This window comes from Sorghum bicolor, chromosome 1, assembly GCF_000003195.3.
Source record: "Sorghum bicolor cultivar BTx623 chromosome 1, Sorghum_bicolor_NCBIv3, whole genome shotgun sequence".
Classification (NCBI taxonomy): Eukaryota; Viridiplantae; Streptophyta; class Magnoliopsida; order Poales; family Poaceae; genus Sorghum; species Sorghum bicolor.
In genome coordinates this window covers 35,626,792-35,642,333 of record NC_012870.2, presented here as the reverse complement: position 1 = coordinate 35,642,333, position 15,542 = coordinate 35,626,792, and the positions used below count along the sequence as shown (strand labels likewise).

General features: G+C 41.4%; 1 protein-coding gene across 1 annotated transcript; it reads right to left on the bottom strand.

Moving 5' to 3' along the window:
* LOC110431879 lies at positions 11,560-13,175 on the bottom strand. Its single transcript, XM_021451609.1, has 2 exons — positions 12,921-13,175; positions 11,560-11,955 (listed from the first exon to the last, which is right to left on the bottom strand). Exons 1-2 carry the CDS (start codon positions 13,173-13,175, stop codon positions 11,779-11,781), a joined length of 432 nt encoding a protein of 143 aa, XP_021307284.1. The 3' UTR covers positions 11,560-11,778.

Below are 15,542 nucleotides of genomic sequence, written 5' to 3'. Positions count from 1 at the left end.
CATCATCATGATCACTCATGAGCATCATACCATGATCACATGTCATTTGCTACATATACTATATGATTGAATTGCTATATGACTTGCTATGATTGATTGTAATGGGTGACCAATGCATACAAGTGTACATTGTCTTCCAACATACTTTAATCATGTTTAGAATAACATTTTGAACAAAGTTTATGTTGGGGGTTTCGTCCAAAAATACCCCTAAGTCATGGTTAACCCTAGGTTGACCTAGTTGACCCCCTAGACCTCTTTTCAAAGATGTTTTATGATACTGGTGTTAGAAACCTTGCATGTAAATGACATCTAAAACAAAGTTGTAGTAAATTTCATAAGCCACAAAATTTATGTTGATGACTTTTTATGAAAAAGCTTGGAACACCTTCGATTTTAGCCCACAAGCAAGAAATCAGTGCTGTTTCGACACTTAGCCGAATTTGGCTAAGTCTGGGATTCGGCAGATTCGACATTGGGTTCTTGGGAGCCTTGTGGTTTGAAATCTATGCTGAATTAGACTTTGATCTTTTAAGCAAACATGTAGATCTCGTGTAGCTCTACCCAAAGGATCAAACTCGAGACAAAACCATCGAGTGAGCTGAGAGTAAAACGTTGTTGAAGATCGGGTTTCAGACACTACAATCGGGCGATTTAGAAAAACGATTCAGTTTGGACAGAGTTCACCTGCTGCCGCGTGTCCGGCCACCTGTCGGCCGTACGCCATCGACGGCCCCTCCTGTCTGCTCCCACGGCGTCCTCAAGTCGCCACGCACCGAGTGGACGCCTCAGACGCGACCTCCACTCGCTCAGAGCGCTCCATTTCGCTCTGCCATTGCCTCGGCGAGCTCCGCCGTGCTTCGGCAAGCTCTCCCGGCCGCTCCACCGCGTCTCCGGCCAAGCCAGTCCACCAAGAGCTCCGCCTCGACATCCTCTACCTCGGCGTCCACTTCTTTCCCTTAGCCGGGCACCAGTGAGGCCGCATTGCCAACTCCGTCGCGAGCTCCACCTTGCTGGAGTTCACAGAGATCACCGGCAACGTGGCCAGACCTCTCTGGTTCACCTCTGGCCATGATTCTTCTTCCTATAGCTTCGCCTTGAGTCGCTCTTGCTCGTCCGCAACCTCTACCACGTCGCCGTTGCCTAGGTTCGCCGGCGTAACGCCGCACAGCACCGCCGCTCCGCCATTCGCGATGGCGAGCACCCTAGGGTCCAGTAGAGCGCGAGTGAAGTAGGTCAACGAGTTCGCCTTGAAGAGAGGAACGTGTAGATGCCCTTGGATCCGACCGAGACCTCACCGTCGTCGAGTTTCGCCGGCGACGAGCGTCTCCCCTGTCTCTGTCTCTCTGTCACGTGGGTCCCGTGTGTCAGCGGATCCCAGCCACTCACTCTCACACCTCTGGTTTACTGTTTAGCAGATCCTTTGCTGTTTTTGTAAAATCCATATCTTGAGTTTTACAGATCCAAATGATGTGGTTTCAATTTTCCTAGGTTCTTATGGTAATATAGTTTTTATTAAAAATATGAAACATGCCATGTTTTTGCAAAAATAAATAGATATAATTTAATCTTGATTTAATAAGAGGTAATTATATCTTGAGATCTGTTGATCTAGTGGCCATGCAAATTTAGGGTATGGTTACTTATGGCATGAATAGGCTCTGATAAATTTCTCATGATTTTAGGATGTCTGATTGTGAAGTTATAAATATTTCTTGCTCAAATAGGAGTTTTTGTGGTATTTTTAGTAAATAGACTATAACTCATTTTATGGTGAAACTTGCTGGGTGTTGTACTCATATGTAAACAAAGCTAGAAAAAATCTGAAATCTGTTGTTTGACACTTTTTGATAGGGTTTCACATTTATGCCTTGAATGTCACTGTTAGCTTGTTATTTTTGTAGCTCACAATCTGCATGTGCAAGTGCCCTGAGAATTTTATAGTAACCTTATGATAGTATAAATAGCTTGCTGTAATTTTCTTAGGATTTTTGGAGCACTTGTAGTGCATGCTCATTAAATCACCTTAATAATTAAAGAAATAGAAAAGGTGATATTAGAAATGAGTTTAGACCTTGCCATGCTGTTTTCTGGTGTTTCTTGAACATGTTCTATCTACTGGTGCATTTGGATTGAACCTAGGTTACCTTTTTGTTATGTGTAAAATATTACTTTTGCTATTTATGCCTTTCCTAGAGCATTCCTAAGTAGCTGATAGCTTTTCTTCAAGAACGGATTGAAGATAAAGATTTCTGGAAAGCTTGTCTATAACAAACTTGTAGCTAACTTGCTTATCTACTTCGTGTCCAAATTTCATGACATTTGGTTGAGTAGTTTAAAAGTTATGAATGTTGCTAGTAGCTGCTGCAAAGTGCTTGCTCTCTGGATTTTCCAAGACAGCCAGCCAACTTTGTCTGTTTTAGTATATTTCGGTTGGGAATCGTTCTAGGAGGTCTAAAAGTGAATTGTAGACAATTTGCTAAGATTTCCAAAAAGTATCTACTTACTTGGTTTGGTCACCTGATGCTTAAGTTATAACGAAAACATGTGACTGGTAATCTGTATATGACACCAGTTGCTATCTAGAAGTAGCTCAAGTTGATTGACTTGTCTAGTTAGCCTCGCTACCAGAGAAGAAGTATGCACTTACTGGTTATTCAATGATTCAATTAATTTTTGGAGTTTATGCTTATGTTTATACCTTGCCATGTGTTCCTTGCTCAGCATCATGACATGTTGCATCCTATGTGCATTCTCTATGTTCATCACTTGTCATGCATACATAGGTGCACCCAAAGGAGTGACGGTCTTGGAGTACGAGCTGCCGGAGCCGGATGAACAATAAGGGGAGCCACCTCAAGGAGTTGAGGAGGAGGATCTGCCAGAGTGTCCCGACCACCGCCCGTCCACCTACATTGAAGGCAAGCCCCGCAGCATTATGACACCCTTGCTGCATAATTAACTACCTTGTCCACCTCCTACCTTACCTAAGTAGGTCTAGGATCGAAATGATGCTTAGCCATGCTTAGCTCGGTAGAAGCCGGGTGATTTCCTGTCACCTGCGAGAGATAGGTGGATGCTGATCACGGTTGGCTATATTTGCTATCGTGGAAATAACCATGTGCTAATAATGAACTTGAGACCGGGTTGATGACGATAGTGCAGCAACAAGGCATGGAGGTCTTGGGTGTGAATCTATCCCCGTCTGTGTCGTTTAAGGACCGAATCGCTGTATGTCCCGGTGTCATGTTGAACGCATGCCTAACACTTAGTTGGCCGGATAAGTCGTTCCGACCGCGAAGCCTACGAGTACATCTCCGGCCGGATACCCCGATCTGGTTAAAGTGCGCACCCCGGTTGGTAGTAAGGATGTGCGGGGTGTCAATAGCGTAAGACCGAGGTGTCAGGTTAGAGTCCTGACCCTAGCAGATTGGCGGTCCCGGGGGTGCGGCGCCGTACAGACCCGCGAATTGGTCTGGAGTTGTGCTAAAGGTGATCCGAGCTGGCGTCATGAAGTATGCTTAGGTGAGTGCTAGGAATACCCCTCCAGCTGGATAGGAATCGATTCGAATCGTCGTCTCTCCCGGATAGTGAGAACTTGACTTGGGCTGCGGCAACGTAGAACTCACTAAATAAACTTAATGGTTATGATGAGAATGTGGATAGCAAAGTGATAATCCAGATATGGTTATTATTGAAATGCTTAATTACTCAAGTGTGTGCTTAGAACAGGTGCTAATCTAGTGGATAGTTGTCAAGTAATGAACCTGCTGCTAAAATGTTACAAATGGGTCACTTACAACTAAAGCTTTTTATGCAAAAAGGTAAGTCAAACCAGTCCACAAAGATAAGTCTTGCATACTCCTTGGTGTCACTTTTATTTTTGGTTTATGACGGGTAAGTCTAGCTGAGTACATTCTCGTACTCAGGGTTTTATTTAACCTTGTTGCAGATGATGTCGTTTATCACGGCTACTGTGCTAACTGTCATCATCCGGCTGTAGACGATGAATAGATCATGGGCGTGATCACTTCCTTTATCTTCAGCTATGCTTTTGTTGGGATGACTATGGAACTGGCATGTAAATTAAACTGAGTGTGTGATGTTTCCAAAACTACATTGCTTCCGCTACTAAACTGGTTTGTAATAACTTGTTTAAACTCCGATGTGTTGTAAAACTATATTCTGTGATGAATGGATGTAATTTGTGATGGTGATGCTTGATCATGTACGATCTTGGTTGTATGTTGGTTGAATCGAGGTCTTTTGAGATTTCGTCGGACTACCGGGTTTATATGGGTTCAAGTCCATTGGCTTGACTGCTTTGTGGTCGCTAATTCACTTGAGTTATTATAAATTGGACGGTTCTGTTACAGCTGGCATCGAAGCAAGATTAAGCATTTAACCATCATAGATGTATTTAAAAACAAATGAATTTGTTTTCTCAAACTAATTGGCAAATTATACTATACATAGGGCTGTTTTAAAAATGTTTCAATAGCATATACCATGCTAGTGGTGATACTCTTTATGCCCATATAAGGACTTCTAGGTGGCTTAATACTACTGACATGGGGATTTTTCCTTTCGTCGTCCATATGGCGTGCAATAATATGGATGACACTTACTGAAGTGGTAATGAATGGATCATATACATCTACGCCATGGTAAGCGATGTTTGTTTTCTTTCGTCGTCCATACGGCGTGAAATTGTATGGATGCCACTTGCTTGAGTGGTAATGTATGGATCTATATGCCTCTACGCTACGGTAAGTGAGAGCTGTGAGAGCATAACCGTCCAACCGTCGGTCTAGGGGAGTGTTAGCTGTGGTTACTGGAATATTTACATGTTTCACACATGTATATATGAAGGTACTTAATTGTGGATAGTGGGTGCAGCCATGTGTCAATGTTTGATGTATATATGGGTGTATCCCAAATGGGTAGAGTGTTGCGATATATGTTCGGGAATATATATCGGAGTACCTAACTTGAATATAGATGATTGGATTTTCATTTCTGCACATATACTCTTGTGGGGTTGGGCTGAAATGAAATTTTCTGCAGGTACACTAACCACGGAACGTGTAGACATCATGAATCATTAATGGCTGCACGTATGTATGCCACCGACTATACCGTTAGAACTTTCTTCTAGGAAAGGAAAGGACGTATGGAACGTGCATGCATCATGAATCATTCATACATCTCTCATGCACTACTCAATTCTTATAATTCTGAAACTACATCTAAATTATCTTCCCTTGTAATTAATCTTCCTTACTCAAGTTGTGGTCTTTCCTACAGATGGCAGCCCCACATGCAAGTGAGACTTTTCTGGACATGTTTGGCACTCCTACTTTGTTGTGGAGGGTGCTGAGTTCAGTGGGATATGAGGAACCACCTCAGTACACTTGGACAGAGGCCGAGCATGCAGGATCTTTACCTTGGGTAGATATCCAAATTACAGTTCCTCCTTACCCAAACAACCCACAGTGGCTAGGATGGATAGTAGAATCCGATGGTCAAACTCCCTGGGAGGGTGCCCAAGTAGCAGCTTTAGAAGTGTTGTTGGAGATATGCCAAGACTAAGGGGATGAGCTAATTAATGGCTGTCGCACCCAGTTTTGATAACAAAACCAAGTACTCAAATATGTGCGCCCAGGATGTCCAAACACACATATTATCACAAATTGTAATTATATCAAAGTAAAGTACTTTATTACATCGCATATTCATCATAAACACCTCACATAGTCTTGCTCAATGGCAACATTATTACATAAAGCGGAAAGCTAAGCCCTTGCTGCCACAGGGACACCAACCGGTGAACACCAACACTCTAGAAGTCCTGGACATCTTCAGGGAACTCCTCAGTACACACATCTGTTACCCATCTGGGATTTTCATTGAAATATAAAGAAGTGTAAGCGCACCATGCTTAGCAAGTATAACATAGGGGTATATGAAGGCTCAAAGGCTTGACTCGGTTTAACAGCGATTAGCATTTTAGTTGGTCATATTTTATTAACCAAGACTTGTTATTTTTAATGATAAACCAACCCTGGTTACATAAGTGGTTAATCAAAATTAACACCTTTCCCAAGTAATGCCAAGTAACCGCTAACCAAGAAGGATCCAGGCCGCTCATGACCGAGCGCTCGGCTGTTATAATAGGTTTTAGATTTCTGCAGAAATTGTACAACTTTACCCCCGAGCCGTGGTTCCCTAGTGTCGGGGTTTGCAAGGCCCACACCACTTCTACCGAGGAAGTGTGACCGGATTCCACTACTTAACCTTTCACTAGTCACCCTAACAAAATAGTAGCCACGAGGTTTCAGTGGAAAGTGTGCATAGACGACCTACTTCAAGAGGCACATGTGGTCGCAGCACTGTACACACCAAGGTAGGAGTGACTTCTATACACCACGAGGCACCCCCCTCTAGCGCCTTTCAGTAACTACTAAATTGCTAGAGACATACTAGTTATACGGTTAAGGTCAGAGCCATTTGACTCTCGGGATTGTACGTGACACTACTAACTTTTGACCCTTATGCCACGCTGTTTTGTTACAACAACAAGTTTTGGTTGCAATATGGGGTGCTTTCGCAACCATTCGGACATCTGGTTGCTATAGATCCTAGTTTTGGCCACGCAAATTGTTTCATTCAAATAAGTATGGAGAGCCTTGCAAAAAGTAATTGCTATCGCAACCCAATTTAGATTGGTTGCAATTATTCATATTTGTTGCAACGGTTTACATTATGTTGCTTCCAATTTTATCGGTGTTGCAATTAGAAGATGAAAATGCAACGCTCAGGTTGAAGGTTGCAATAGCCCATTCATATGGCAACGGATAATTTCATACTATTGCAACCAATTATAGAACGGTTGCAATTGGTGATAACTGTTGCCATGATTAGATTTGCGTTGCGAGTAGTTATATTGTCGTTGCAATAATTAGATGTTATTGCAATGCTTTATTTGATGGCTGCGAAAACAATATATATTCCAACAGATATATTTAATTTTATTTAATTGTTTGTTGCGTTCCAAAAGAAAAAAATTTTGATGTACAGGTTAATAAGAAAAAATAACTAAAAAAACGTTGGTTGTGAGGTTTGAATTTACCACTACACCTTACACATGTTTGCAGTTTAATTTGAGTTGGAAACTATATTATTTAATGAAACATTGATTAGAAAAAGTGGAACTATTAAAATTATTATGATGACCACGCCGTCTTGTTCGTTCCCTGAGAACGTCGCTCTCTTGTTCACGCGCCGGCGCCATCATCTACCATGCGCTGCAGTGCCCTAGTCGTTGCCCTTGCTGCAGCGCCGTCCCGATCTCCCTCACTGCAGCGACGCCGTGGCCCTCGCTGCAGCGCCGTCCAGAACTCCCTCGCTGCAGCGCCGTCCCGATCTCCCTCGCTGCAGCCACGTCAATCGCCATCGTCGTTGCCCTCGCTGCTCTTCGTTGAAGTTTGTGGAGCCGTTGTCGTGGTGGCCTTGCGTACAAGTACGTGCCCCCATCATCGACAACAATTCTGCATCATCACGTACGACCATAGCATTGGTTTGTGTAAAAAATTAGATTGTGCATCTTAATTATATTGTACTAATTCCTGTAAATTTGTGATTGTACGTTCTAAGTATTCAAATTTGATTTTATTTATGTCAAATATAACCATATGCATCTGTAAGTTTGTTGCATTATTTTTGTAGCTTAATTTCACGATCTGTTATAAGTAATAAAATTAGGTTTTATTTATAAGTAATAAAATTCATTATCTTTATGTGTTGCTTTTGTTTGTAGCATATGGAAAATGAAGATGATCGCAGTAGAGAAGTGGCAAGCAGGACTTGAGAAATTTATTAACACTATTTTTGAAGGCACCTATTACATCAGAAACTGCACTGTGTCCATGTTCAAGGTGTCGTGGAGTCGTGTACAAAAAAAATCTGAGGTTGAAATGCACTTGGTAACTAGAGGGTTCGATGATAATTATATCAAAGAGAAAGGTGTCGCTGAACTTTAGAACGATGATAGGGATCCGGATGTTGGCTCTGCAGATGATGCATCATCTTCCAAGAATCTGGTGTCCGCATTAATAAGGGGTGTGTACAGTGGTAATGAGAATGAAGAGCCAAATGAGAGTGCAAAGAAATTCTATGAATTGCTGAAAGATGCACAGCAAGCGTTGTGCCCAGGTTCAAAGCTTACTAAGATATCTTTCTTGGTCAGGTTGTTTCAGCTTAAATGCATGGGTAGTTGGAGTAACCAGTCTACAGGGAAAGCACTTGAACTGATGTCGGATGCGCTCCCACTAGGACATTCTATCCCAGACAGCTTTGAGAAAGCACGGAAGCTTATACGCGAGCTTGGACTCACGTACATTAAAATCCATGCTTGTGTTAATGACTGTGTGCTATTTCGTGGGCCATATGAAAATATGGACACGTGTCCAACATGCGGTGAGAGTAGATGAAAGAAGAAAGACTTGAATTCGGATGAGATTGGCGAATCTAGTGATAGCGGTGGAGCAAAGAAGCGAACTCCTTGCAAGGTTCTCAGGTATTTTCCACTTATTCCTCGTCTTCAAAGATTATACATGTCAGAGGAAACATCATCATTGATGCGGTGGCACAAGGAAGAATGCATTAGTGATGGGAAAATGCGACACCCAGCAAACTCTAAGGCATGACAGCATGTGAATACAATGTATAAAGAATTTGATTCGGATCCACGTAATATTAGACTGGGACTTGCATCCGATGGCTTTAATCCATTTGGAATGTTGAATGTTAATTACACTTGTTGGCCTGTGTTACTGATTCCCTATAACCTGCCTCCTTAGTTGTGTTTGAAACAACCTTATTGGATGATGTCGATGTTGATACCTGGGCCTAAATCTCCTGGAGTGAACATTGATGTATATTTGCAGCCTCTAATCGATGAGCTAAAAGAGTTGTGGGTTGATGGAGTTGAAACTTGGGATGACAAGGAGAAGAAGAATTTATTATGCGTGCACTGCTGCTATGGACAATTAATGATTTCCCGGCATATGCGATGTTATCTGGTTGGAGCACAAAAGGCAAGTTTGCTTGCCCTTATTGTCATAAAGACACTGATTATTTGTGGTTAAAATATGGCTCGAAGCATTGCTACATGGGACATCGCCGATTTTTGCCTAGCAAACATAAGTGGCGAAGGAACAAGGCGAGTTTCAATAACAAGGCTGAAACCAGGGAAGCTCCAGTGCCACTCAGTGGTAGGCAGGTGAAGAGGGACTATGAGAGTTTCCAGCAAGTTACTTTTGGAAAGGATTCAAGGAAAAGGAAGCACCATGATGAAGAAAATAGGTGGCACAATTGGAGAAAGAAGAGTATTTTCTTTGAGCTTCCTTACTGGGAATCATTGCTTATTCGACACAATTTGGATGTCATGCATATTGAGAAGAACATATGTGAGAGCTTGTTGGGGACGTTGGTGGGGTTACCAGGTAAAAGTAAGGACAGTGAGAAGGCTTGACTTGATATGCAACATTTGGGTATAAGGAAAGATCAACATCCTGTGCTAGAAAAGGGTAAGTACACCCTGCCGCCAGCGTTATGCTCTCTAAGTAAGGATGACAAGAAAATTTTGTGTAAATTTTTACATGGAGTCAAGTTCCCTGATGGTTATGCTGCAAATATTAAGAGATGTGTGGATGTCAATGGTTGCAAGCTTTCAGGACTTAAAACTCATGACCTGCACATAATCTTGCAAAAGCTTTTGCCCTTAGTGGTGCGCAGCATATTGCCTGAAGAGGTGGTGATCCCTGTGATCGAGCTAAGTAGGTTTTTTAACTCATTATGTTCAAAAGAGTTGGAGGATGCAGAAATTGAAAAGCTTAGCGCCTCGATTCGGGAGACTCTTTGTCGACTGGAGATGATTTTTCCACCATCTTTTTTTGATATTATGATGCACTTACCAGTACATCTTGCTGATGAAGCTAGACTTGCAGGCCCAGTGTTTTACAGATGGATGTACCCTATTGAGAGGTACCTACGCACTCTTAAAGGCTATGTCAAGAACAAAGCGCACCCTGAAGGTTCAATTGCAGATCGTCATGAAAGTGCCAATGGTAGTGAACCGCCTTGTGGTCTAAGTATTTTTGCAAAGATTGACTATGATAGGAAAGGAAGTACTCTAGAGAATGTTTGTAGTACTGACATGCAGAGGATGAGGCATTACATATTAAGCAACTGTGATGAGGTCACACCATGGATAAAATAAGTAATATTTTAAAATAGTTTTTACTGAGCTCACGAATGAAACTAATGAACGTATTTTCTTTTGTTCTGAAAAGTGATCATATGGATGAGCTAAAGAAAAAGGATCCTCGACTTGTTGATAAAAGACACAAGGAGGAGTTTGTATCATGGTTTGAGCATAAAGTGAGTCCTCCCAAATAATTATATGGATAATATATTTTTTGTTCACTTTTGATATGCTGCCTGCTGTGAATTTTTTTGTTCCTAATATTTGCTAAACATTTACTCAATGCAGATCAGTACATTGCATGCAACAGGGGAAATTGATGAAAATATTTATTATGTATCTCGTGGTCTAGACCCCCGGGCTCTTGTGTTCAATAGGTGTTACATAAATGGCTTCCTTTTTCGGGTCTCTTCCATAGAGAACTTCTTAACTACACAAAACAGTGGTGTTTTTGTGAAGGGCGATGCAAGTACAGGAAACATGGACTGGTACGGCGTGCTTAGGAGAATTATATGCCTTGATTTTCATGGTGAGAATGAAGTAATGTTGTTCCAATGCGACTGGTTTGATGTCCCTACAGCAAGTAAGAACAAATCTAGAGGGTACAATAAGGATCAATATGGGGTGGTTGATATTGATATGGCTCAGTTCAAGTATTCAGATGAGCCCTTCATCCTTAGCACACAAGCAGAGCAAGTGTTTTATGTCAAACATGCAAAGAAACAAAACTGGTGCAATGCACTTAGAATGCAGCCTAGAAACTTGTTTGCCATGCCTGAAGCTGAACGTACTCAAGAGGTGCGTGAGCTCGATTTGGACTCGGTTGTTGTAGGAGTGGAAGATATGAATCTTGAACAACAAAATGCAGATGTCACTACTTGGAGTAGGGATGGTCGTCAGGGGGAAAGTGTTGATGCTACTGTTATAAATCAGGCTCTTGCAACAGCAATGCCTGAACCTATGTACAATGATCTATTTGATGAATTTGAAGACCCAGATGATACTTACATAGATGATGGAGTCGTCCCTCCATTCATTAGTACAAGAGAAGGAGAAGATTCGGATGACGATTTTTTTGTGTAAAATTTCCATGTGCAACAGCAATGCCTGAACCTATGTACTATGATCTATTTGATTCTATATCTTAATGTGGATGCTGCATGCATACATTTGATTCTTTTAATTACCATGTGCCTGCTGAACAACTGAACAGGCAACTCAAAAGTATAATATTACCAAACATTATATTAGCACCAGGCAAGTCTTAGGCAACTCAGTTGCCAAACACTACATTAGCACCAGATCGAGAAGTCTCAAGGCAACTGAGTTGCCAAACACTACATTAGATTTGAATCACCATGCACCAGGAACTACAGCAAAAGAGAATGCACAATCTGCATCACCAAGAACCAACATAGCCTAGCTTAGCATGGACCAGAATGCACTATCTGCATTTATGTATACTACACCATGCATGCACTAGCTGGAGATGTTGGCCTTCACAATGCACTCTAGTCATTTGGGAAAAACCTCTTCTTCACAATACGGTACAACTTATCCATCTTCCTGTCAATGTCCCCCATTGCCTTCTCAAATAAGTCAGCCAGGTCATCAGAGCTGTCATCGCTTGAGTCAGTGTAGAAATCATAAGACGACGTATCACTCTCAAAAGGTGATGGCTTGCTGGTCTGTTTGGAATAAAACAGTACTTAGATTAGTAAAGAAGTAATTGAATTTAAGGTTATGTGTTAGATTAGTATTTGTTTCTTATCTCATTTCAACCAATTTACCAAACACAAATATATTGATCAAGGTAGCAAAATGAATAAAAAATAGTGGCTACTCAGTTCAGGAATTCCTAACCACAATCCACAGTAAAATATTATCCAGATAGATTAACATCAAGCCCAAATCCACAATAAAAATCGGCTTGAGGCATATGCTCCTCTGCCCTACATGTGGCATTGTGTCATCAGATTGAGGTTGTTGATTCAGGTGTTAAAAAAAAGCTACAGTTTTCACATCTGAACAAACCCCTGAAAAATATTCAGAGTGTACCATTTTCAGAACTAGACTAAAGGATCTTATTCGTAGCAGGTATTAATTAGAAACTAACAATGTTTAACCCAATTTATTTACAACCAGTCTTGGCTAATCTGTATGTATTTTCAGAACTCAAGACTGATTTCAGTATGAATTCTTTAGAGGTGCCTAAGTCATCACATAGATGGTTCAACGAAATCTAATAATAGCTTCACATAGCTTCAGAGTTAAGAGGTGCCTAACTCATCACATACTCTTAGTAGTGATTAGGCCAACCATATCCAATACTTTTGCATACTGTGACACTATTATTTTTTTTGTCGCTTAATATATGTAAATTAACATGTAGTAGAAACCAAATAACTCATACATTCAGAGATATAATTCTTACCTGATTTAGCTTTGCCATTCATACCTAATAAAGATTACCAAATAACTTCAATTGTACAAGAACCAGGAATGAACACGAAGTCCACCAAATCGAACCACCGTAAACCCTAATACCTAAGGGGTTTTTACACACGAATGAACAGGAAATCCACCAAATCAAACCACCAGAAACCCTAATACCACAAATCACAAATGCATTCAAGTGGGAAGTCCCTGGTACCTTCTTCGCGGGGTTACCCTTGTTCTTCACCGGGGTTGACGCCTGCCCTTTCCCTTTGCCACCCTTCACAGGAGGAGCTGTTCTGGTCTTCTTGAACTTGGATGGCGCAACTTCTTTGACGCGGTTGGCTGGTGGTTGTGCCGGAGCTACATCGTCATCCGAGGAGATGTAGTACACCTCGGTTTTGATGGCGAACTGACCCCGCTCGTTGCGAGCTTGGTAGCGACTGTTGTGGCCGCGCTTGGAGCCCGCCATTGCAGCGTCTGCCTTGCTCCCTCTACCTCGCTCCCGTCGCCTCTCACGGGGTGCTACACACCGCCGCCGCCGTGGGGTCACTGGTCACGGATGTCAAGGGGAATGGGAAGCGGAAGGGAAGGGAATGGGGTCACGGATGCTACAAACCCCACCACCGCTGAGGAGTCACGGGTCACGGATGCGAAGGGGAATGGGAAGCGAACTGGGCCGACCCATTTACAAATTATAGATGGTACACACCACCGCGGGGTCACTGGTGGTGGTTGCTTGCCTATTTTAGTCCCACCTCACTAGCTCAGGGACACAATAATCAACTTAAAAGGCGAAGCTCTCCTCCCCAACTCGAACTCCTTCTCATAGACTCCTATGCCATACCGTGAACTGTATTGGGCCATTGGCTCTCCCTGCTCCCTTTCGGTTGAGCGTGGTGAGGTTGATGGCCTTTGATGGGCCCATATGGTTCACAATTTTTGTCTTTTTTATTATACTTTTTTAAATACCTTTTAAATTGTACCAATTTGAAACTAAAATAAAATAAAAAATCTATACTTTCACAATTTTTTGTCTTTTTTATTATACTTTTTAAATACCTTTTAAATTGTACCAATTTGAAACTAAAATAAAATAAAAAAATCTATACATATGCTTTTCTGACTACTACTACCACCTACTACCACTACTACTACTATTACTACTACTACTAAGAATACTAATCCTACTACTAATGCTACTACTACCACTATACTACTTCTACTACTAAGGCTAGTCTCAATGCATAGTTTCATGGCACAGTTACCAAGACTATAAACTAGGTAACCGAGCCATAGGAGTTTCATGGGGATGAAACTCCTCTCTCATCTAATGAAACTCCTTCATTTAATGATCCTGCCAAGTCAGCAATTTTGCTTAGGTGGCACCCTATTTAATGTGCATGACACTCTCATGAAACATGCATTGAGACTGGCCTAATACTACTAGTACTACAATGCTAGTCATATTAGTAATCCTCCTACTAATCCTGCTACTATGGACTCTACAATACTAGTCATACCAGTAATCCTCCTAGTAATCCTCCTACTAATCCTCCCTACATATGGCATTGTGTCATACTAGTCAATACAACAGTAGCACTTTCGTTTGTAAATTTCAACCAAACTATGCAATTAGTTTTAATTTTCGTCTATATTTAGTACTCTATGCATGCGTCTAAAGATTCGATGTGACAGGGAATCTTGAAAAATTTTGCGTTTTTGGGTGGAAGGCCTAATCCTACTACTAATGGTACTACTACTACTATACTAGTAATGCTACTACCACTATACAATTAGTATTTATATTAATATTGATCATCAATGTAAATTACATCCGCAGAAAAAATTAAAGATGTAAATTAATATTTTACAACATATATATTTGTTTAAAATAAATTATAAAATAATTAAAACTAATGTAAAGTTTATGTATCATTTTATAATTAAGATCCCAAATCAATTTATTTTCTTTATCATGCATATAAGCCAAAAAATTTGGTTACCGCCACCCAAATTTTTTTGGACCCACCCCGCCAAATTTCAGCCCATCATACCCTCCCACATGCCAATTTTGTCTCCCCCCCCCACGTCCCCACCCAGCCAAACCACCAACACCAAATACCCTACACGCAAACCACCGACGCCGCCGCCTCCCAAACCACCGTCGTCGCCGCCGCCCATCCAGTGACCAACGCCCAGGATGCCCCCGTCGTCGCCGCGTCCATCCAGTGACCAACCAACGTCGCCAACACCGAAGACGATGATTGCTCCTCAGGACACCAACACCAGCAACGACGCCACTGATCTGGTCGCCAAGCGCTATGTCGAAGCCACAATCGAAGTAGAAGACGTTGAGGGCTTGGTTACTCCATACAGCACTAGGTACAATAGTTCACTGATTTCGTATCATTTTTGAATCCTGAATTCTTGAAAAGTGTTCAGTTCAGGGTTTGTGCCAGCATGTGAATTAGAATTGTCCCACTCTACCATTTTTCTGATATTATGTTTGTGTAGGCAATTAAGTCTAGTATGACAATTTATCATTTAGTTTATCCAAGCCAAACTGAATTCATATGAGTTCTCACTGTAATGGATTATTAAAAGAGAAAGGTAACAGAACCACCAATGAAGGCGTGATTCATTGATGTGAGTTGCTTAATTTGATATTAGATCTTACCAGTGAATAATTGATGTATCTGAGAACCTCTGTTTAAATTACAGTCAATAGTTCATTTACCTAAAAATTGTTACCTTTTAAGAATGCTATATTTGTGCTGGTGTTCACATCTATTGAAATATAGTACATCTGAAAATTATAAGACCTTCTATCAAGATC